Raw genomic sequence first — 23,726 nt, forward strand, 5'->3', positions numbered from 1 at the left:
CAAAATGGGCTTCATTTTCTTATTGTAAGTGGAAGGTAAAATTTTAAAGTCAAATCCAAAATAAATTTTTTTGATTAAATTGTAATTTGTTTTAAATTAGGTAAGTTTCTTTTTAATAAATAGGAACGGTTTCTTATGAATTTGTTTAGTTTTTTCAGACTGAAGATGGTAAGATGTCTTGCCGAAACTAGTTTCCCTTGTTAATCAAAAATTTTAATGAACAATTTAATTCGTAGGTTTGACATTGAAATTTTATCTTCCACTTACAATATGACCAAATTTTTATTTTTTTAAACATCACCTAAAAAACGTTGTGTGCACCTCGGCCAAAAGTGATTTTTTGACCTCAAACAACAGTAACTATTATTTTAGAAACGTTACAAAGAAATATACAGAGTCGCTAAAAAGTATGAATACAGTTAAATATTATAAAAACTATTCATCAAAACTTATTAAAATTTGATATACATGTAAAAGTATTTAAATTCCATCGCCTCAGATGTTTTTTATACTTCTATCTCGATTTGCTCTATTTTTTTAAGGGTCAAATTTAATATTTTTAAGAAGAGCATTTTTTGAGTTCTGTGATATAACACATGCATACCTTATTTTAATCGAAACTTAAAAAAAATATCGAACCAATTAAATTTTGAAAAATGTAATCTTTTTTAGCCTTGGAAATGTTGTCTTTATCGTTATCTTTTTGCCGCCTGAATTTTGACCAGAAAATAAATAAACTGCTTCCCCAATTTCAACGTGCTTTGTTAAACCGTTCTAAAATTATTTAGCTACTCCATATATTATTTTATAAAAATAATTGTTTAAAAACTGGAATTAAAATTAAAAAAAAAAAGAAACTATGATCTTACTCGTTTTAGACAGTTTTTTTGGTTGTTAATAGACAATGACTAATAAAGAAAAAAACAAAATTTTAAAGTAATATTTTGTTAATACTCCTTTTTGCATTTTCGAAACAATATCTTTTAATGGATGTTTATAGGCAACCAAATATACAAGCATTCATATTTTTTGTTATACCAAATCGTAAAACAAATATTATTTAAATTGCTGTTTGTTATCTGCTTACACATGATTTTATTAACAATTTAGATTTATCTTCATTCAAAAATAAATGTTTTTAACTTGTGTGTATTTTTTACAAAAATCAAGAAAGCTGTGTTTGTTCATAGCTTACTACGATCAACTCACTCATTCCCTTTTAAGACTTTTTCAATCATTTTTGGTAATATATAAAAAAAAGGATTTCTGTAGTTTTCTCTTCTAATTCGAAAAAAATCTGTGTACCCAAACATTTTTTAAACGATGTAATTTAGTTGTTATACAAGGTGATTCTTTTAGGGCCTATATTAGAAACTTTTTAACTTCTAATGCAGATAGAAATTTAAAATTTGGTACACATCTCAAATCGACCAGTCTAAGTTCAATTAAATTATTTTAAAAATGGCTGAACTTCCGGAACTACGAGAAATTGGCGCCAACTTTGAAATTTTAAATGGTAACCACTTATTTTGATTGCATTTTTGAATTCTCCTCTCCAAACTGAGTAAAATGTATCTAGTTATTAGAACTTATCTGTCATAGTTTTTGACATATGTGAATTTTTTGCTCAAAATTTTCATTTGCAGAGGTTTATTAAAAACATCACAGCTCTTGAACCGTTTGCGATAAGTCAACAATTTTTTTGTATTCGATAACCAAACGTCCGAAAAGTTTCCTAAATTTTCAAAATTGTCAACTGTCAAATTGCAAAGCTTATATGATTAAACAGCTATAATTTTCTCAACGGCAAGCGAAAAAAAAAAAAAAAGGACTTTTATCAACATGTCCTATACCCATCTCTTACAGTTTCTAAAATAATCACGAAAAACATGTTTTTGTTTTTTATTTTTATAGTCAATCACGTAGGCTTTGGAAAATGATCAATACGTATTAAAGATTTATTAGTCTACACAACACCCATTCGGAATTACGAAGAATTGAGGCAAGGATTGAGGCGGCATTTAATAATTTTCAATCAAATGAAATAATGGAAGCCAATCAATCAGTTCACTATCGAGTTTTGGAATGTTTAAAAATGGTAAACATATCGAACATCTGTATTAATTATGGTATATCTTTATTGTATTTTTTCAAAGCCAATGTGATTAACTATAAAAATAAAAATTATAACATGTTTTTCGTGATTATTTCAAAAACTGTAAGAAATAGGTATAGGACATGTTGATAAAAGTCCCTCTACAAATTAATGTACTTTTAATTGCCGTTGAGAAAATAGAGTCATTTCATTTGAAAAAACTGAGTTATAGCGGTTTGGTAATGATCATTTTCAAAAAATCATACTAGCCTTGCAATTTGACAGTTGATAATTTTGAAAATTCTAGAAAACTTTTCGAACCTTTGGTTATCGAATGCAAAAAAAAAATATTCACTTATCGCAAAGGGTTCAAGAGCTGTGATGTTTTGAATGAACCCCTGCAAGTGAAAATTTTGACCAAAAAATTGACATATGTCAAAAACTATGACAGATAGGTACTAACAACTAGGTACATTTTACTTAGTTTAAAGACGAGAATTCAACAATGTAATAAAATTAAGTGGGTACCATTTAAAATTTCAAAGTTGGCGCCAATTTCTCGTAGTTCCGGAAGTTCAGCCATTTTGAAAATAATTTAATTGAACTTAGACTAGTCGACTTGGGTTGTGTACAAAGTTTCAAATTATTATCTGCATTAGAAGTTAAAAAGTTTCTAATGTAGGCTCTAAAAGAATCACCTTGTATGTATACACAAAGTGATGACATAATCTCCACCTAATTGAGATAATCAAATTAGGACGATTGCTTCTTTGTCGAGTTAAAAGGTGACAATAAACTAATTTAAAAATAAAACAACCAGACCCGTCGCAAAACTCGTATCGTTATTTACAATTTCGCAACTCCTTCCCATTTAAAACCCATTTTCGCCAAAATAAATAGAGTTATCGTCGCAACGATTTCCTATAAAATGAATTTAATTTGCAGGCGCTGTTATCGATGCTCTATCTCACAGTATCAGACATTTTCGCTTTAATAAACTACGTCGGCTTCGCCACATGGGTATGAAACGCAATAACAAAAGCAATTATTGTCTCACTCAATTTTAATTTTTCCGTAGTTGAGTATTGGAGTGTCCGTTTTGTGCGTCCCATGGTTGCGCTGGACCCATCCCGAGCTGGAACGACCCATCAAAGTGAACTTAATCTGGCCCATCATCTACTTACTCGCCACCATTTTCGTGACGGCCGTACCCATGGTCGCTAGTCCTGTCGAAACCGGCATCGGCATGTTGATGATTTTGACATCGGTACCAGTTTATTTGGTATTTATTTATTGGAAGAACAAGCCGCTTTGGTTCCATAAGGCCACCAACAGCATAACTATCACTCTTCAGCAGCTGTTGGTAGTCGTGGGCAAAGCGAAAACGGCCAGTTTGTAGGTAGTGAGTGCGAAAGAGACCAACGATTACTTATGCCTACATCGACAATAAATGTTTGTATGCATGAAAAATAAACAATGTTACGAACACTCATTTTTTATTCGATACTTGATGCCAATCGCCTCATACTGTAGCTAAGTCTGTTTTTTTATTAAATGGAAATTTCAAACAGTCTTAGTGTTGGTACCCCTAACAAATTTATTCATGGTAATTTTTATGAAGGAAGTTGGCAGTTCCGGTTTTTGATTTAATTTCAGAAAAAAATCTCATTAAACGACAGTTAAAAAAAATTAGAAACGAAAACACAAAAACGGAAACAAATTAAGTCCCGCGAACAGATTTTGGAAATTTGAAGACGAAAAGTGTGCAAGCAGAAGTCAGAAAAAGACCAACACTAAAAAATAGACGGAATTTCTAATGCAGGTTTGCTAACCATTATCTAATTTTTAGTAAGAAATTGATGACAATACAACGTAAACATCAAAGAGAAAGAATAAAATTAAATTAGTGGTTCTAAAATTAGTTGCACCGTTTTTGAAGAAGGAGTTGAAAAAGTAACAATTTTGAAACTAAAGCCGAAGGAACTTTGAACTCATTTCAATAAATTACACAAAATTAATTGCCGATCTTCATAAACCTTTTGCAAAATAACCTTTTTCTATATTGACACCATTTTTTATTAAGTTTCTGTAGTAAGAAGCTCATTTTTGTTCACAACACTGTACTTACTTACAGTGCTTTGGACATTTGGTAGTCTTCAGGTATTCGATTATAAAGACTTACAAAGAGCAAACAAGCACACAAGATTCATAAAAGTTAAAATTTTGACTCATTACAACATGAAAATAACCATAATTTTTTAACAAAATTTCTTGGGACAAAAACAAACAAAATTTGTGGCTATGGAGATAAGCTGTTACCAATTTTTTCATCAAAATTTTGACTTGGTAATTCCCATTTAAAGAAAAAACAGACTTTACCAATTTTTACAGGGTCATTTATCGGCACGACGGAAAAGGGTAAAATAACAAAAAAAAATATTGCACAAAATGTATAGCCCTTGTGCAAGAATTTTAAATAAATTAGTATACAAATTAATAATTAATAATAATTCAGTGTCTCATTGCATTGCCTTATTTTGTCGTGCATTTTAGTTTTCTATCGTTCTGAAATATTTTATTTGTTGTTGGTTTAACTATTTTTGCCGTGCAAAAGACCTACTCTGTCGTGCCAATATGTATTCCCCACTATTGCAATAATAGTCGATTATTATTTTTTACAAATGTCGTTTCTTTTCTAATTTTATTTTCACATTTTGACTTCGATAATTATTATTAATTCATATCAATAAACGTCTTTTGTTAAAATTGTTTATTATTTTCAACATAATGAATAAAAATATAGAAATAATAAAAAAAAATAATCATAAAACGGTAAAAATTTTGAATCATTTTTTTTCTGTAGAAGATGTCACCCAGTTTTATTACCTCAAATCTAACCGATTACTATTAATAGCAATATAAACTTTGGGTAAAATACTCAAAAAGTTCCAAATTCGGTTCTGTTGCATTATTTTGATATTTTTTCGACGCCAATGTGGAAGTTTCACCCTCTATATCTCAGAAACTATAAACATTCGGATCAGACAAGTTGAGTTGTTTTGACTCATTTTGAACTATACTATCGCCTGTTAAAAAATTTGCACATATGTGTCTCAAAGTCACTCTGTATAATTTTCACGCGGCCACACTGTAGTTTGTTCTCATTTTGTTTTCTGTTGTTTTTTTTTAATTCTTTTCGTTATGCAATTTCCAGATATATCTAAAAAAAGTAAACTTATTTATAATTTTTGACGAGTAATTTTCAAAATAATGATTGATAAAATAAAAAGTTGGCCTTGACCCTTTATCTAATACAGAATAATAATCATAATAATCACTGAAATCCATATCAGTGACGCTTCTTTATTCTTAATATTATTATTTGTCAATTATAATAAATTATAAACACAGAGCAATTTTTAAAGGCATATTAATACACTTTTTATACTTGTAACAACTAATAAAAATATAAATAATATCATAAAAAAAAAGCAAAAAATAAAAAAGAATAACTCTGAAAAAAATTTTCACTCAAGAAAACTACGTTTTTGATGTTTTTTTACTTATGGAAAGTAAACTCTAAAAAATGGTCTTTTATATTCGGAAAATATAAACAAGCAGTTGATTTAAAAAGTGCTGTTGCTGAAAAATATGTCACTAAAAAGTAATAACTAAGGCTCGGATTATATGCAAAATGCATATTTGTTATTAAGAGGTATACGAGTATCAACAACATTGTAAGTTTTCTATGCATATCTAATGTTTTTTTATTAAAATAAGCCAAATAAAAAATGCATATTTTGGCAACTTGGTACATATTTTAGGAAATATTGCATATTTGTGCAAATTTTCTTCAAATCACTAATTTCCGACTAAAAATTTCAGTTCAAGTTAAAAATTGGACAGTTTATGAAAAATGATCCGATTACAAAATATTTTAAAGAGAAAACAACCGGTAAGCCAAACTCAAAAAATTAATACCCTGCTGAGTATTTCCTTTTTAAATTGTATTGAACCAAGCGATTTTTTTTTCAATCATTTGTTTCCAAAAAATAATAATTAATATAAATTAAAGTAATATAAGAAATGATCTTATTTTAAGAACAAAATTTTGCTTTGTTTTTGAATTATTCGATTTTTCCCGTCTAAATTGCGATATAGGTCTGTAAAAAAATAATTTAATACAAAGCAGATAGTTGTAATCCCTTAGATCATAACCTTCATGAAAAAAATGTTTTTTGGTGGGTCCCCATTTAAAAAAATAATAAAAAAAATAAATAAATAATTAATATTTTTGTAAAACTAAAAAACAAAATAACAACTCAAAAAATTTTATTTTTGATAAAACATCACATTTTTATAGAACTTTATAATTCATCAATTAGTTTTTTCAAAAAATAAATACCTTTGACTTTTTATTGTTCAAAATTTTGTATATCGATGAATATTTGGTATATATTGGAGCATATTTCTTAATATTTTGTGCATATTTTTGTGAAAATACGTGCATATATATGCGCATATTTTACGATTTTTTCGTGCATATAATCCGAGCCTTAGTAATAACCAATGCAGAGTGTAAAATACGAAAGGAAAGCTAATAAAAACAATTATTTACTTTTTTGGTAAAATGTAAATTTAGAACAAAAATAAATTAATGAATGTTTTCATTTATGTAATTGTGACATCTTTCGAATTTTTTTTTCTTAATTTTGTAAATCTAAATTTTGAATAAATTCAATAACTTAACGTTAATTTTTATTAAAAAAATACTCTGTTCCTAAATAAATTTCTAGTCAAAGTGACCTTTGTCACTAAATTAAATTGGCAACATTGAAAAACAGAGACAAAAGATATGAAAATTAATTTGTCTCATATCTTCTGAATACCTTACCCACTTTGATCAAAAATTAATTAAACGCTTGCGTATCTTGATTCTTGATACGACAAAAAATTTCATTATTGTCTCATATTTTAAAATACGTAAGTTGACAAAAATAAATAAATTTTGCAAAAATAAAATACAACACAAAATACGTTTCATATATAATTATGTACATCAATTATTATTATTAATTAATTTATTTTAGTAATATTATGTACATATTTTGATAATTTGTCATCTTCCGAGAATCACCCCGTACATAAAGATTTGACACTGACTTTAAAATTCTGTCAGCATGTTTATTTTAAATAAAAGACAAAAACACAAATAGATAATACTAAAAAATATTTGTAAAAATTAAAAAAGGTTAAAATAAATATTTTTTAGAATTGTCAATGAAATGTGAAGAAATAATAAGAGACTAAATACGAACACTGACTTTTTTATTTGATTAAAAACTATATGTACATAGAGGAACTAAGCAAGAATAAAATAAAATATCAGCAACAAAACAATAAAAAATATACACATCTTTATACACATTTAAAAAATCATACAAATCGAACTCAGTTAAAATTTCAAGGCACTCATCCCTGGTTTTTGCGTTTAATCATATCCTATTTTAGCAAATTTCAAATTCCCCGCGTTTTTGGATCCAACATGGCGGTCATGACCAAAGAGAGTTCGATTTAAAATTGACTTTATTCTTCTATATTACAATTGACTAGTCCGAAAAGGCGGATTTCCTGTCATATTTATAAAACACGGTATAGTTTTGGGAATAATCCCTCTTGATTTCCAAGCCGGCTTGATCGGCCGCCATGTAGCAAGCCCCGAAAGCCATACTTTTGGTCAGTCTCATCAGCGACATCGTTCTTATATCAGTGTGTTTCCTCAACCAAGTCACAAATCCCGGTTTTAACAGATCCCAACTTAACCAAACCGAACCGACACACAAAATGTGGACTCCTCCCTCCCTCTCGACCAATTCCGGCGCCGCCTTTGACACCACCGCTGCTATACCTCTCGCTAGGTGCATCCCCGCCTCCTCAAACACATACTGCGACAATTTATCGCCATTATTGGCCAATTCTGCGATTTTTTTGCACAGGGAAGCTATAAAAGCCTTGTCGAAATTCGTATAGAAGTAGTCCAAAATTTCGGGTTGCGTCTGGATCTTGAAATGCTCCTTAACCGCCCCCCAAATCACTTCAGTGGGAAACGGGGGCTCGCTGAAATTGTCTAAATCGTCAAAACAGTATTTTATCGATCTGTGTGCGATTTTCCAGGCTGGAATTGTCCAAGGTTGCAATTATTTCTATTCTTGGAGGGAAAGTAAACACTTACCGCTGCCCTCGTCACCGAGGAGGTTCCCCCAACCCCCGCATTGGAAGCTCGTGCCGTCGGGGTTAATGAGGAGGGTGTTGGAGCCGGTACCTGCGATGCAAGTGATGCCTCCACAATTGGAGGTGGTGGCTACGGAGCCATGGGTGTCGCTCCCGATGGAGTAGCTTTTGCTCAAGTTGGGGTAGGACTCCTGGAGGCCTTTCAACAACTCCTGGTTGGTGTCCTCCTGCTCGCAGCCGCTCAAACTCAACCCCTATTAAATTTATTCTATAATACTTGAGGAAATTGTTGAAACTCGAGTACGTAAATGTTTTTGAGGAAAATTCCTTGATAGCGTATCACAAGTGATAAAATCTCGCTTTTGTTGCTAAATATAAAGCAGAAGACATTTATTTTAAATTTTCCGCTTTGGAAATTCGTGTCACGTGCCATTTTTACTACGAGTACAATTTCAAGGTCACCCATTTTCACGTTCCTTGATTAAAGTTATACCAAGTTTTGGCACCCAGATTATAAAAAAATAACTGAGAATTGATAAAACAAAGTCCTAACAAATTCAATGTCACCGTTATCCTTATAAAACTTTATCACAAAACCCACTTCAAATAAATTATCAGTTAATTATAAAATATTGAATCATTATTACTATTTATTACACTCGTTAAAACAAATACTCGTATTTTGGTACATTTTAATTTAATTTTAATTTCACAAAAAAAAACTTAAAGATTATGATTGTAGAATCTACAATGATCAAATAAAAAACTTATTAGATAAACAATTAAGTATAATAAATAAGAATAATAAAAACGAAATAAACAAATTTATAAACTTCTTCAATAAAACAACAAAACTAAAAAAAAAAAGATTCAAAAAAAGCAAATAAATGATAACTTTGATTTAAATCACAAAATCAGTCTTGTTTGGAAAATGGTGGTCACTTTCATCACTTGCTGTAATTGTTTGATTCGTTGTGCATTTCAATATATACCTATTTTATTATTATTATTTTAAGTTGACTATTAAAAAAAGTATACAAATATTTTTGCCGTGGTTGGGGGGAGAGGGTTGTTATTGCACCCCCCCCCCCCCGTGTCTATGATACTGATGTTTTTGTATATGTTTTTTTATAATTATTCAGTAAAGGTATAAAAATTTTGCCAATAAAAACCACAAATAAATATAATAAATAATAATTCCTTGTTTCCTCTTCTAATAGCTTGTAGCAAAAAAACTAGAAAAATTATTTTTCCAACAGAAATAAACAGTCAAAGTGCAAAATTTAAACTCTCATAACTTCAAAATTTTTATAAATAGAATTTTTTTTTAACATTTTTTCCATGTTCCTGGTACTTACCTTACATGGCATTTTTTTCTGGGGTGCCAGCTCTGGCGCACCCTGTATTTTATTTTGTATAAACTATTTGCTGTTGCAAACTCTTAGTTTAAATATTAGACGTTTTTTTTAATTAAAAAAAACTTTTCAAGTTTTGTTCTTTTTTTTAGAAATAATCATACTTACTTTAATAAGACACTGTATTTATTTTTTCAGTTTTTATGTAAATATTAAAAATATATTTAGATTACTAATTTTGATTGCGAAGTAAGAAAATAAAATTTAAATCTCCTGTGATTTTAATGTCAAAAAACAGTAAAATTGACATTTTTGAAACAAACAGGGAATTTACTCAATTCTGAATTACGTACACCGTCGTGTCTTCAATTAAATTCCCTATGAGAGGGGTTTGGAATTTTTCGATTTAAAATTGGCAACACTGGAAAATAAAATGAGAAAGATTGAAAATCTGACATGTCTCCCCCATCTTCTGACTATCACTTTTTTTTTAATTACAGACTACTTTGATTAATGGTAATAATCGGGGATTGATCGGAAGAAAACCAAAATTAACATAATTTTTAAAAATCAAGAGTATAATTGTTGAATTTAAGAGCTTTGTCCCATCTGCTATCAATTTTTTTAGAAATTTTAGTCGTGTGGAGTAAATTTCAAGTGAAACTTGAAAATGATAATTCTCCATATTTTTAGGCATATGTGGTAACAAAACATTTATGTTAATAAAATTCAGAATTTAAAAAATTAAAATAGATAGAATTTGTTATTTTGACTTAAAAAACCATGCCATTTTAATAAAACAAAAAAAAATGTTTGATAAAACTTGAAATCGTATTTTATTGTACATTTTTCTTATCTTTAAATAGAAGCTACCTATTTACAAAGTAATCAACTATTCAATGATCATTTATAATAATTTATGTGTACGCATAAATTGGTTGCAATTTTTGAAAGTAAAACAAACCAACGCAACGTCACAAAAACAAAGTAATGAATTTTGGAGTGGTTTGGAAAATTTCAGTAATATTATATCTTGATAAAATACCTTATTAATGAGAAATAAATGACGTCAGGTGCGATAAAACCTGGAATTAAAATCGCTATTTAAAATACAATTTCTTTTAACTAAACAGGAGATTACAAAAATCTATAATCAATAAATACATCATTTTAATCCATTGTATTTAACACAATTTTATCTTTATTTCGCAATAATTGAGCGAAATTAAACCACACCGCTCGTAATTAAACCCCCATGTCAATAAAAATTAATAATCGCGTTCGCAACATTCAAAAACATTCGATAAGAGCTACTCGAGTAAAGCAAACAAAATTTGGCTAAATTCGCAGCCCTAGCTATAAAATAATCGTAAACTCATTTGAATCAATTGTGATAACCCGACACAGTTTCATTACGTTGACCCACCACTCACCAAAGCATCTAGTGGTTGATGGAAGCCCATTTTGGCTTTGAGTTTGGCCGAATTGACCATATCGGCGATGCGTTTCTGGCATTCCGCGGATCCGGTCAAGTGGTGGTTGGTTCCGGGGCCCGGAGCGCTCGCCAACACCGTACCGGAAGAGTCCAGGAGGATGATGTTGGAATGTGTTGCACCCCTGAAAACGGGCAGTTTTGGAACGCACTCTAATTTTTTTTCAAAATTTCAATTTTCTTAGCGATGGACTCACCCTTCAATTCCGCCGATAATTTTGCTCATTTTGTGTCAGAATTTGTAACATAACACGCCGTCTGTGCCACGCAGTTCGGTGCAACACATTCACTTCTCGTTTGCGAGTTTCTAACCTACTGAATGAGTGAGGTTGTAAAACGCTAGAGGCTTGTTTCCGAACGTACCCGAGCCAGGGTCGGCTTCAGACACGCCTCTACTTACCGCTTTTTATTCGATTTTAACTCGAGTAATTGGGTTTTATTGGAGGACCGGCAATTGAAGGGTCAAAAAGTTGAAATTGACTTATTGGGCCTAGAAAGTGACCACTTATTAGATGAATACGTAAGCGGGATTATTACTTAATCGATTATTTTCGAGTGGAATTTTTGACATTTTTCAATGAGAAAGTTTTGAGCGGTGAAGTAAGGTCACTTTCCTAATCATCCCTTTTAGATACGACGCTGTTTCCGGAATAGTCAACACGAAATTAGGCCACCAACAATGCGAGAAACATTCACAATAATCACACCAGATCATTATTTTTATTTTATTTTATTTTATTTTTTTTAATTTGTTTGAACCGAATGACTATTAACTTAAATTAATCGAAACTGCTTCGAATTAAAATTCTTTGGATTGTTTGAAATTACTTAAATTATTTGTGAATTACTGGAATTCTTTTTAGAATAACAGAAATTACTTTGTAATTACAAAAATTAACTTGGAACTACGGAAATTAAAAGAATGGAATTACAAATCATTCGTTGGAATTACTGGAATTTTTTTTGGAATTGGGATTAGTTGTTCAAGTTAACGGCCCCTCGGGTTAAACTAAATTTAACAAAAAATAAATAGTAAATAATAATAACAAATAAGTAGTTTGTAGTTTTTTTATTACACCCATTGTGTATGAGAACAATTTGGACTATTTCTCAGAATTTAAAATCTGAAAGCTAATTTGTAAAAGCAATATTTTTTAGTTTGACTTTTAAAATTCGAAATTTCCACTTTAGAACAAGGAATTTTAAACTAAAAACTCTGACTTGTAAAATGAATTTGTTTTTTTAACATCTTGAAATGTCAAGCTTGGAATTAAATTTTTAGTTTGAAAATCTCAAATACTGTTTTAAACCAGAACTGATAAATTATGTCTTGTTTTTGCTTAATTTAACTTTTTTTTTAAAGAAAGTTTGTCAAAATTAATCCGAAACACAAAATATCTCATATTTTTAAAATCTTTTACACGTTGTTCAGCCCGAAACTCGCTAAACTTTCTTAAAAATAAATCAAAAAATCACCAAATTAGTTTAAAAAAATTGTTTGATTTTGCCTTTGCCCGACCAAAAATCGATACATTGCGCCAAAAATAGCATTGTTTTTGCTTTTTTCAACGGTTTTTTGGCACATTTTTCAGCTATAAATTAAAAACAACCGGAAAATTAACCTCATTAGATCAAAAATGAGTGTTTTTGAGTAACAAATTATTTCCCTAAGCTTTCTTAAAAATAAGTCGACAAATCACCAAATTAGTTAAAAAATAGTTTGATTTCGCTAAACAAGACCAAAAATTGCTAAATTGTCCCAAAAATAGTATTATTTTTGGTTTTTTCAACCGGTTTTTTTTTAGACGTTTTTCAGCTATAAATTCAATTATTATGTAAAATTTTATTAAAAACAACCAGGTAATGGACCTAAATGAGTGTTTAAAAAGGCTGTAAAAGTATCAAATTGGTTTTTTTAGTTTAAATTATTAACAGTATTTTAGCTTGTAAATTTCTAATTTCGATTTTGATATTTAAAATTCCGTTTCAACCATAAAGTTTTGATGTAGAAAAGTGGAATTGAAATTTATAAAAATTCGTTAAAACTTGGAAATTTATTTTTTTAAGTTTAGAAATTTTAACTTTACAATTCGGAGAATTATTTTTTAAGAACTTACCTATAAAGTAGCTGATTAGTTTAAAAAAAATTAAGTTTTGGAATTCAAAATTTTAATTTGAAATCAAAAAAGTTCTAGTTTTAAACTGCAAATTTTTGCATATGAAAGTACTAACTTTAATTTGCAATTTAAATTTAAGTTTTAATTGAAATTTGAAATTTTTCTTTGTAAATTCGAAATTTCATCTTTTAAAATTTGAAATTTTGGTAAATGAAATTTAAAATAATTAGGTACTTTTTGTAAATTTAAAATTTTACATAACTGTTTTTACCTCAAATTTATATTTTTGTTTAAAAGTTATCAATGCGAGTTTCCAAACTTTGAAATGTATTTTTTAGAACTTTGTGGTTCAACTTCGCTTTCAAAAATGGAATATCGACTCCTGATAACTGATAAAATCTTGAATTAATTGTATGCTACAATTTTTTTCATTCAATTTATTTCAATTAAATTCAACGAAAAATATAAAATAAATAACTATAAGAATAGTGACGTCTTAGAGTTTTTTCCAATTTTTAAACGAAAAATTTCGACATTGAATTAAAAATTTTTTAACTGGAATTCCTTTAAAAAAAAAGTTTAAGACTTTGAAATTCCAACTGTACCATTTATTTTCGCTTTCTCAGACACTTAAAAATTCTATTCAAAATTCTACATGTGTTATTGAAAATATTATTTTTTAAATTGGAATTTTGTTTCAACTACGATTTCAAAATAATAAAAATTGTTTTTATTTTTTTATTGCAACTTATTTCAACTTTTTTATTAAATGAAATAAAACACGACATATCTCTGACGCAAAAAAATATTTCATGATTAATTAAACATTAAAACAATAAATTAGTTTTGGGAATTGATATTTCTTTCATGATTTATTACTTTATTATTATTATTTAATTACTTCTAATACTTATTTAAAATGTTTATTTTTTAATAGTTTACAGAAGATGTTTTGCGCTTTTGCACATTGGTTTGGCACACAAAATTTCAAATTTTTCAAAATATTGTATTGCACAGAATTTGTTACAAAATTGAAACACAGAACCATTTTTTATAAAAGCTTATAACAAAATATTTATGCAACTAACAACACACTCGCAGTCTAAAAATGCCTATATAAAACCCTGAAATCAAAAATACACCAAGTGCCTTCCTAACACATTTTTTATTATTATATTGAAACAATTTCTAATTTTCTTTAAACCGTGCGATGTCAACTTCCGCAATAAAGTAGATTAAAGCCTAGTTTTCGTTTCCTCTTCTTGTTTACATAACACTATTCTCTCCTCACCGAAACCGAAGAATGTATTAAACACATACAACTTCCGACTTTGGAACAATACAGAAACAATAGCATTTCTGTGGGTCAAGCAAGGCTGGGCCAGTGTTAATACTTACTTAAAATAAAAACCTAGTTTCGCATAATGTCACATTATCTAAAACCAACAAAACCCATCACTATAAAACGGTCCCAGTTTTCCACTTTTGGTATTCATTTCCTCGACTCTACCGAAAATGCACTCTCGAGTCTTACTTTTCATTTTACTTTCAACCACTGTGAATTGTGAATTATGTTCGTGGAGGGAAAATTTCGACCAAATCGCCAAATGTGCAACAGTGCGCGCTTTGAAGACCTTTGAAATCGCCGAAAGACAAGATGGGTTGGAAATAATACCAGGAATTGCGCTCCAGAGGTAATTTTTCCACAATTTTGACCAAAACTGAAATTTACTAATCCAGGAATGGGACTTACTCGGCAAGAAGCGCGAAAAAACTCGAATTTTCCGTCCAATCGGCCAATTCAACGTCCGAACTCTTCGATTTAGTTTTGACCCAAGCTTCGCGTTTCCTCAATTCCAGAGTTTTACAGATCAAATTGCCACTGCAAGTCCCTCAAAACCTTGCCAGGTCCTTTGAGGAAGCCCGCGGGAAAGTGAAGAAAACAATGGGATCTTTGATCCTCGGCCTTGGAACCAGGATGATGTCCATGATCCCAATTATGTTCGGAGGCCTTGTTCTCCTAACAACGAAGGCTCTCATAGTCGGGAAATTAGCCTTCGTCATCTCTATTATTTTATTTGTTCAAGTGTTCTTCAGCGGGAGGGTAAATAGTCGAACTAGATTTTTTTTAATTCTTTTAATTTATTTTTTCAGTCTTTCCCTTTTTTCAATCATGGAGGTGGTACTTTTAATATTCCGCCGACTTACGGAGTACCTACCACTTATGGTACCAATTTTGGTACCAACTTTGGCACCAACAGTTTGGGCGGGTGGAGTAGTGCCCAGAATCCCTATGCCAGGTCCATCAATGTCTCGCAAAATGAGAGCAACAGCGAGGACAATTCGTAACATTTAAAATTGTCACATCTTATTTATTATTATTTATTTTTTCTTAATAAAATCAGCAAATTTTAATACGAGTCTTATTTTCCTGCACTTAAAAAAAAGGAAAAGAAAGCGAAAAATCCTAGAGCAAAACCTTTTCAGAACCACAAATAATATTCAAGAAAGAAAAGAAAGCGAAAAATCCTAGAGCAAAGAAAGAAAGAGCGTATATACAGGGTGAATATAAAGTATGAAACCAAGCTTTTCTTTATTCATTTGCCTCTAGAAAATAATAATTAACATAAATTAAAATAATATAAAAAATGTGATCGAATTTTGAGAACGAATTTTTTGTTTGTTTTTGGGTTATGCGATTTTCTTGTTACAATTTATGTAAAAAAAATTTTTGAAAAATTAAATAAAAAGTACATAGTTGTAATTCTTAGATCATAACTTTCATGAGAAAAAATGGTTTTATAGTGGGTTGCCATTTAAATTTTTTTTTTGTAGAACTCAAAAAGGGAAAAAAGATTCTCAAAATATTATTCTTGATAAAACATCACATTTTTATAGTACTTTATCATTTATCAATTGGTTTTTCTAAAAAATAAATAGTTTCCAAAAAACGTTTGGTTCTAAACTTTTTATTCACTTGGTATGTTGGATGTGTAGTTTGAGATTACGTGGTTTTAAAAACTTCTTAATCGTCGAAAAAATAAACAAAAAATATTGAACAAAAACAGGAAATAATAAATAACATAAAATTCTATTAAAAAGTTAACTTTTTTCCAGCCGGATTTAAACACGGCATTTTCAATGTCATTTTTAAAAGATATTTTTTTTTAATAGGAAAAATATTGTTGCCATGGCCATACTTCTAATCCCAGACTAAAATGAATTAAAAATAAATATTTTTTTATTTCAATTTAATCGTAGGTTTCAAAACAAAATAATTTTTTATTTTTCACTTTTATTCAAATAATTTTGCGTAAATTTTTGTTGGCTTGAAAAAATAGTATGTTTTATTCGGCTTAAAAGTGAGTTTTTTGTCTCGGAAATTTGCTCTCCAAAAAACTTACACTTTTAATCCTAATAAAATAATGTACTTGTACTATTAGGTGTTTACACAAAAAAATAGTTTTCTCTTAATTTCTCTTAATTATTATTTAAGTGTCATTTTATTTATACATTTATAAATGTTTTTTTGAATCATTTTTTACCTATACAGGGTGCGTCAGGACTCGCGCCTCAGAGAAAAATGTCATGTAAGATACAATACCAGGAACACGAAAAAAATGTTTAAAAAATTCTCTGTTAAAAAATTTTGACATTTATTTTTTGACATTTGACATTTTTTTATGTTTATTTAAAGATACTGATGATCTTGTATATGTTTTTTTATAATTATTTAGTAAAGGTACAAAAGTTTTGCCCATAAAAGCCACAAATAACATTAACCAGAGTTACAATTTAGGATACAGCTTCTTTGTTTCCTCTTCTAATAGCCTATAGCATAAAAACTTGAAAAATTATTTTTACAACAGAAATAAATAGAGTCAAAGTGCAAATTTTGAACTCTCATAACTTCGAAATTTTTATAGATAGAATTATTTTAACATTTTTTTCATGTTCCTGTTATCGTACCTTACATGGCATTTTTCTCTGGGGCGCGAGTTCTGGCACACTCTGTATATTAAATGAAATAGTAATTGATTGAAATCAAATTTTTTAATTATCAAAAAAATACAAAGAATGTAATAAAGAGATACATAAATTTAAAAAACAAAATAGTATATTAAAGTAGATTTTACCTTAAAAGTCAATTTTTCAACTTTTGTCTTAATAAGATGGTGGTTGGTTTTAAATGTCAGAAAGTTTCAAAAATTCGATTTTTAAAGTGTCAAAATTTTGTTGAATTAACAATGAATACTGCAAATATTTCATGCACACCACCTGAAATAAACGAAATCGCTTAAAACACCGCTGAAAATCACCATTACTAACCTCTATAAAGTAACTTGTTGTAATAGTCTGCTTCAGCACCCAATTGGTGGTGAAATAAGCTTTCTTTGAGACGCAAAATAGAAAAATTTCCATGGGAAACTTTATTTCAGTACATATTTACACAAAAAAAAATGCTCTGAATTAAAATTGACTACTTAGAAGTAATTTTATTTAAGCGTTTTGTTGAAATAGTGTTTCAAATTATTATTGTTTTATTTAGTACGATACCTAATAATCGTAGAAACCACTATTTTAGTACAGTGGAGCAAAGCTTGCTTGAAAATTGACAAACATTTTTTACTCTAACTGTACCTACCTACTGCAACTACGCAGTCACGTGACTCAAAACAGCGAATGGGTGTTTACAATTTAGGATCACGTGATCTTAAAAACTTAGTAATTATCAAATAAAAAACGCAAATAAATAATGTGGAAAGTTTCTATCTACAGGGTGAATATGAATTATGGAACCAAGCGGTTTTATTTTTAATCATTTGGCTCCAGAAAATAATAATTAATATAAATTAAAGTAATATAAAAAATGTGATCGTATTTTTAGAACGAAATTTTGTTTTCTTTTAGAGATACATTTTTTTTGTTAAAATTGCAATTTATGTAAAAAAATTAAAAATGAAATATAAAGTATTTAGTTGTAATTCTTATATCATACATAACCTTCATGAGAAAAATGGTTTTTATAGTGAGTTGTCATTTAAAAAATAAATAATTTTGTACAACTTGAAAACAAACGAAAATTTCGAAAAAAAAATATTTTTTATAAAACATCACCTTTTTTTAAAACTTTATCATTCATCAATTAGTTTTTTCAAATTTTAAATAGTTTAAGCAAAAAACGTTTAGTTCCATACTTTTTATTCACCTGGTATGTATTTTAGTTTGTGAATTAAAAATAGTACTTTACTAACTTGTATTTCTTTTTTTTTTTTAATTGGATCCATATTAAAGTATTCTATTGTACCTAAATTTGAAATTTTATCTTTTAAAGTTTTAAATTTTGCCGTCACATAAAATTTGGTCAATTATGAAGAAAGAATTAAAGAAACCAAAATGAAAACAAAGAGAGTAAAAATAATAAAAGAGAACAAATAATTCTAATAGAAGTTTACACAAAAAATTTGTTTCAACTTTTAATTAAAATTAATTAATTAGGAGTCATTAGTTGACATGACCAAAAACGAATAAACTAAACTATGCGTTTTGTTGAAATGGTGTTTCGAATTATTGAAATTAATGATCCTAGAAATCACTATTTCAAATTCAATTTTTTACTGTGACTGTCTCTACGCAGTCACGTGACTCAAAAGAGCGAATGGGTGTACAATTTAAGATCACGTGATCACAGAAACTTGTCATTGGCAAAATAATGTGAAAAAGAAATAGGGAATTGAAAATGAGACAAAAAATTAAATGAGAATTAAAGTTTATTTATTTACACAAAGACAAATAAATAATCACGAGGAAACGAAATAAATAAAAAGTCGAACCAACATCATAAATAGCATAAATAAAAATCGGTTAGTGGACTTATTGGGGCTTATAACCCGGTTGTAACCCCAAAGGCAGCGGCATGTCTAGACTCCTCCCGTACCCCGAGTGCCCATAATGCCCTCCTCCACCATGCTCCTCGTGCGAGACCGAATGCGTGTTGGCATGCGTGTAAATCGGTTTGGCTATAACCTCGTAAGTTGTCGATTTGCCTCCTCCATGAGTCAGCGATTTGAGTCCGATAACCGCGGACAACACCAATGAGATCAAGGCCGTCATCAAGGCTTTGCCTGCGAGCGCCGCCAGCCCTCCCAACGCCAGGGCAAACAGAGTTCCTTTCATCATGGCACCGGCGGCGAGAATGGCCCCCATACCGCCGCCGCCGCCCTTTTTGCCGCCTCCGCCGCCGCCGCCACCACCGCCTCCTCGAGCGGTGACCTCCGACTTACCGTCGAAGAGGTTGAGACGCACCGAGTGCGAGTTTAAGTAGCCGGTGAGTTTTTTCATGAGGAAGGCGTCGAGACGGGCGTCGGGGTCGTTGGGGAAGTCACGGGCGAGTTCGGCGACGATGTCGGCGGTGTTGGGGTTGGTGCCGTTGGGGTTCTCGCGGATGACGGAGACGCCAGGGAGGACGCTGGAAAAAAACGGAAAAGGGATTTTTTTACTTTTCTTACGCCAACTGTGGCAACAAACTTTTTCATTTTTTAATAAATCACACAAAAAATTTTTTCTGTTAATATAAGGAAATATTTTTGATAAAATATTGATCTGTTTATCGACATATTAAAAGAAAAAAATATACAAGGTGTATTAATATAGCAAAAAATTGCAACCACTACATAAAAAACTAATATTAGTAAAAATATAAAACAAAAATAAAAGTATCCAATGATGTGCCCGTAGCACGCCACTGGTCTCTTAAAAATAAAGTAATTGCCGGAAAATAAACGTTTTCAAAGGCTCACAAAGCCTGTACAAAAAAATCACTCAAGTGGTTTCAGAAAAACTAATGGATTTTAATTTTTATCATGAAACTTTATCACTCTGTATATTCGTAATTAAGCTTTATAGGTCTATTTACCAAATAGTGTTATTTCTCAATGTATTAAGAAAACACCCTGTATTTGTATGAAATAAAAATACTAATTTATAAAATTATTATTATTTTTTCGATAAATTCCTTCCTCTATTATACACCGACAACTATTTCATCATATTCAATTTTTTTCTCAGTTTTCGACCATTTTTAAACAATATTATTTTGCAAGCTCATCTTTTAAGTAGACCTGTTTCAACTTTTTTAAAATAAAAAATAATATAAATAGTATAAAGAAGCATAGAAAACAGGAGAAGTTTATAAAATATTTTTCTTATTCGATTAACTTATAAAAACTTTTTTATCATACCTCAGGTGAAAACTTATAAAAATTTTCTACAACTTTCTTCTAGTATTATTGTTTAAATAATTAAAATTAAAATGAAACAGGAATTTAAAAAAACTGTAAAAATCTAGAAATTAGTATCTCATACTTGGCAAAAGAATAAAAAATAAAATCAAAATTATCTAAAAACTGTCGATTAGTACATTTTCCATTTTTAAACTATTATTAACATCAAGTAAAAGCCAAGACAAAACAGCAAAATCACAATTGTTTGTCTAACTATTTTTTTTTATTACTATCCCATTTTTATTACTAATGTTTTGTCTTACATTTTGTTTACTTATTCTAACAGAATTTGGAGTAGGTAAGTAGGTATAAAGGGTTTTTAAAACAGAAATAAAAAAAAATACTTATTTGAAATTTTCAAATAACAATCTGTTAACACATCAAAATTATTAAAAATATAACAATCATTTGTTCATAATTAAATATATAAGAAATAAAAGTACAACAATTTTAAACAACAACAACAACAATTAAGTTTATTTATAATTAAATTTTGGATATATTTTTTTAATAATGTATAAAACAATTACATGATGAACTACAGATAATAGCGAGATATGTAATTTAACATACTGGGCGTTTATCAATGGCTGTGGATCTATTCGAATAATTACATATCAAAATTTCTAACAATTTTTATAGAAAATATTGAAAAATCATGATTTCTATAAAACTCAATTTTTAAGTCTGTAATTTTTGTGATTGCCACTGTAGAAATTTATCATTTTTATAAATATTTATACGAAAAGCAAATTTTTTGAAATACTAAAATAGGAAAACAACTGTCAATTAACTGTAAATTTTTAAAATAATGGATTAGTGAAACTCGTCAAAATTTCGTATTTTAAATTGTCAAAATTAAAATCGGTTGCTGATTTTGTCTGATAAGCATTTAAAAATTCTGCTTTCAATAAATTATTAGTTTTCTAACATTATAAAATGTTATAAAGTTTTTGTGAAAAATATGAAACAGGCTTAGTTTATATAAAACATAAAACACCTTTCTAATCGATATAGACAAGAAATGTGCAGTTTTTTAAAATGAAAGAGAAATTTTTCAATTTCGAAGAAATAATTTTTTTATTAACCAGTTTTGTCTCCAGTCAGTCATTCACATTATCATTAGTTTCAAAATTTATTTTGATGATTATAGTTGATAACACAACACATTTTGAAAAAACACACATTTTAAGGTATTTCAAAATTATAAATTAAAAAATGCATTCGTAGATTCAAACATTTTGGAAGTAGTCCTAGAGAAAAATAGTATTCCAATTTAACCTTTAACTCGTTTTTAATATGTTTTTTTTTTAATTATGAACAGGGTGAATAAAGTACGAAACAAATCGTTTTTTTTTAATCATTTGCCTCCAGAAAATAATAATTAATATAAATTAAAGTAATATAAAAAATGTTATCGTATTTTGAGAACGAAATTTTCTTTTGTTTTTGAGTTATGCGATATTTTGTCAAATGCAATTTATTTATTTTTTTAAATTAAATATAAAGTAGATAGTTGTAATCCTTAGATCATAATCTTTATGAGAAAAATGGTTTTGTAGTGGGTTGACATTTAAAAAAATTAGAATTTTTGTAGAACTCCAAAAGAAACAAAAAAATTCGAAAAATATTATTCTTCACAAAACATCACATTTTTATAGTACTTTATCATTCATCAATTACTTCTTCCAAAAAAAATGTTTAAGCAAAAAACGTTTGGTTCCATACTTTTTATTCACCTGGTATGTAGAAAAAAGCATTAAATTGGTAATTAAATCAATATTATTTTTTTGGTGAAAATGAGGGAAATAATGAAAAACAAACTGACCTGTAGTCGTCCTGCTCGTTGAGCTTGTCCACCCATGAGACAATATCGAGTTTGAGACACGTTGTGGTGTACGAATTGGCGCAATCCCTGGATATCGACTTCTTATGTTCACTTTTGTCACTTATTTTTTCACCTCGAGCGATGGTAATGAAAACCACGAGGATGGGTAGTGACCGAAGAGGAGACATGATGGTGAAGAACTGATGTTGCAAATCCGAAATAGAGTGGTTTATATAGTTCTACCATCTCTAGTGAGAAAAAGCGTTGCATCCTATTCTTTAATGTAGTGACCATCGATAGATGAATGGAGTTAGTGGAGCAAGAAGGTATTGTGGAGAAGTGACGGGGATATAATTCGATAATCTCACTGAACATAAGGAACAAGTGCTGGTACTGCTGCTGTACCTACTATCACCGCTCTAATTTTTTCATTAATTTTTCATTAACTGTAACGAGATTCACACTTTAAAGAGAGGACGCGCTACACTGATGATGCATTTTACATTTAAATGCATTCGAAACACCGAATTTGCGATAATTGGTCATTAGCAACGTTACACAATAATTAACAGAATTTTTGATTCGCACGCTTCGCAGTTATGGTTTGCCAAAATTATTTTATTACGGTAAATCAAGCAGTTCAGGAATTTTTGAAGCAAAGTAGATAAATGTAACAAAAAGGACAATTTCCTTAAGCAAAGCATTAGTTTTTCATTATTTTGAATACCGTTCTTATTTATCTTCTTTGGTATGGATTCTGTAACTAATAAATTTTTGTATTTATACAGGCTGCGCCAAAATTCGCGCTTCAGAGAAAAATGCCATATAATATAAGATACCAGGAACATAGAAACAATGTTAAAAAAAAATTATCTATAAAAATTTCGAAGTTATGGGAGTTTAAATTTTGCACTTTGACTCTATTTATTTCTGTTGGAAAAATAATTTTCCAAGTTTTTTTGCTACAGGCTATAAGAAGAGGAATCAAGGAAGCTGTATCCTAAGTTGTAACTCTGTTCAATGTTATTTGTGGCTTTTATTGGCAAAATTTTTGTACCATTACTAAATAATTGTAAAAAAAAACATATACAAGATCATCAGCATTATTAAATAGACATAAAAAAATGTCAAATGTCAAAAAATAAATGTCAAACTTTTTCATGTCCTTGTCTCTTTCCTTTTGCTTTCATTATTTTTTAACTGCTTTGAGTACCGTTGTGTTTTTATGTTCTTTGATATGCATTTCCTAACAAATATACTTCTTTTTTATTTGTATTACATTTTATTTGTACATCATCTGTCAAAATAAAACTAATTAGATTTTA

General features: G+C 29.2%; 4 protein-coding genes across 6 annotated transcripts in view; 2 read left to right on the forward strand and 2 right to left on the reverse strand.

Moving 5' to 3' along the window:
- LOC123011782 (large neutral amino acids transporter small subunit 1) overlaps nucleotides 1–4,861 on the forward strand; it is a 15,759-nt gene extending 10,898 nt beyond the window's left edge. Inside the window, exons 7-8 of the mRNA XM_044409417.1 lie at nucleotides 3,041–3,115; nucleotides 3,174–4,861. Coding sequence (XP_044265352.1) covers nucleotides 3,041–3,115; nucleotides 3,174–3,494 — 396 coding nt within the window. The 3' untranslated portion in view covers nucleotides 3,495–4,861. The remainder of the gene's footprint in view (nucleotides 1–3,040; nucleotides 3,116–3,173) is intronic.
- A 2,545-nt stretch (nucleotides 4,862–7,406) lies between these two features.
- Nucleotides 7,407–11,670, reverse strand: LOC123012729 (N-acetyl-D-glucosamine kinase). Of its 3 annotated transcripts, none has more exons than XM_044410834.1 (5): nucleotides 11,574–11,670; nucleotides 11,371–11,488; nucleotides 11,115–11,298; nucleotides 8,328–8,580; nucleotides 7,407–8,270 (listed from the first exon to the last, which is right to left on the reverse strand). In XM_044410834.1, exons 2-5 carry the CDS (start codon nucleotides 11,397–11,399, stop codon nucleotides 7,705–7,707), a joined length of 1,032 nt encoding a protein of 343 aa, XP_044266769.1. In that variant the 5' UTR covers nucleotides 11,400–11,488; nucleotides 11,574–11,670; the 3' UTR covers nucleotides 7,407–7,704. The 3 variants fall into 3 exon arrangements, with proteins under 3 accessions (XP_044266769.1, XP_044266777.1, XP_044266785.1); XM_044410842.1 differs by having other exon boundaries at nucleotides 11,371–11,485; nucleotides 11,574–11,592; XM_044410850.1 differs by lacking the exon at nucleotides 11,574–11,670 and having other exon boundaries at nucleotides 11,115–11,326; nucleotides 11,371–11,485.
- Nucleotides 11,671–14,707: 3,037 nt separating this feature from the next.
- Nucleotides 14,708–15,705, forward strand: LOC123015480. The gene is made up of 3 exons (XM_044415227.1): nucleotides 14,708–14,984; nucleotides 15,031–15,394; nucleotides 15,445–15,705. Exons 1-3 carry the CDS (start codon nucleotides 14,806–14,808, stop codon nucleotides 15,637–15,639), a joined length of 738 nt encoding a protein of 245 aa, XP_044271162.1. The 5' UTR covers nucleotides 14,708–14,805; the 3' UTR covers nucleotides 15,640–15,705.
- Nucleotides 15,706–19,043: 3,338 nt separating this feature from the next.
- On the reverse strand, nucleotides 19,044–22,619 carry LOC123013848. Its single transcript, XM_044412683.1, has 2 exons — nucleotides 22,402–22,619; nucleotides 19,044–19,759 (listed from the first exon to the last, which is right to left on the reverse strand). The coding sequence occupies exons 1-2, from the start codon at nucleotides 22,587–22,589 to the stop codon at nucleotides 19,165–19,167; spliced, it is 783 nt and encodes a 260-aa protein (XP_044268618.1). The 5' UTR covers nucleotides 22,590–22,619; the 3' UTR covers nucleotides 19,044–19,164.
- Between the last annotated feature and the right edge of the window lie 1,107 nt (nucleotides 22,620–23,726).

The sequence above is a fragment of the Tribolium madens genome, unplaced genomic scaffold (assembly GCF_015345945.1).
Source record: "Tribolium madens isolate multiple individuals breed KSU strain unplaced genomic scaffold, Tmad_KSU_1.1 Scaffold_19;HRSCAF=116;Tcas5.2_LG9, whole genome shotgun sequence".
NCBI classification, from domain to species: Eukaryota; Metazoa; Arthropoda; class Insecta; order Coleoptera; family Tenebrionidae; genus Tribolium; species Tribolium madens.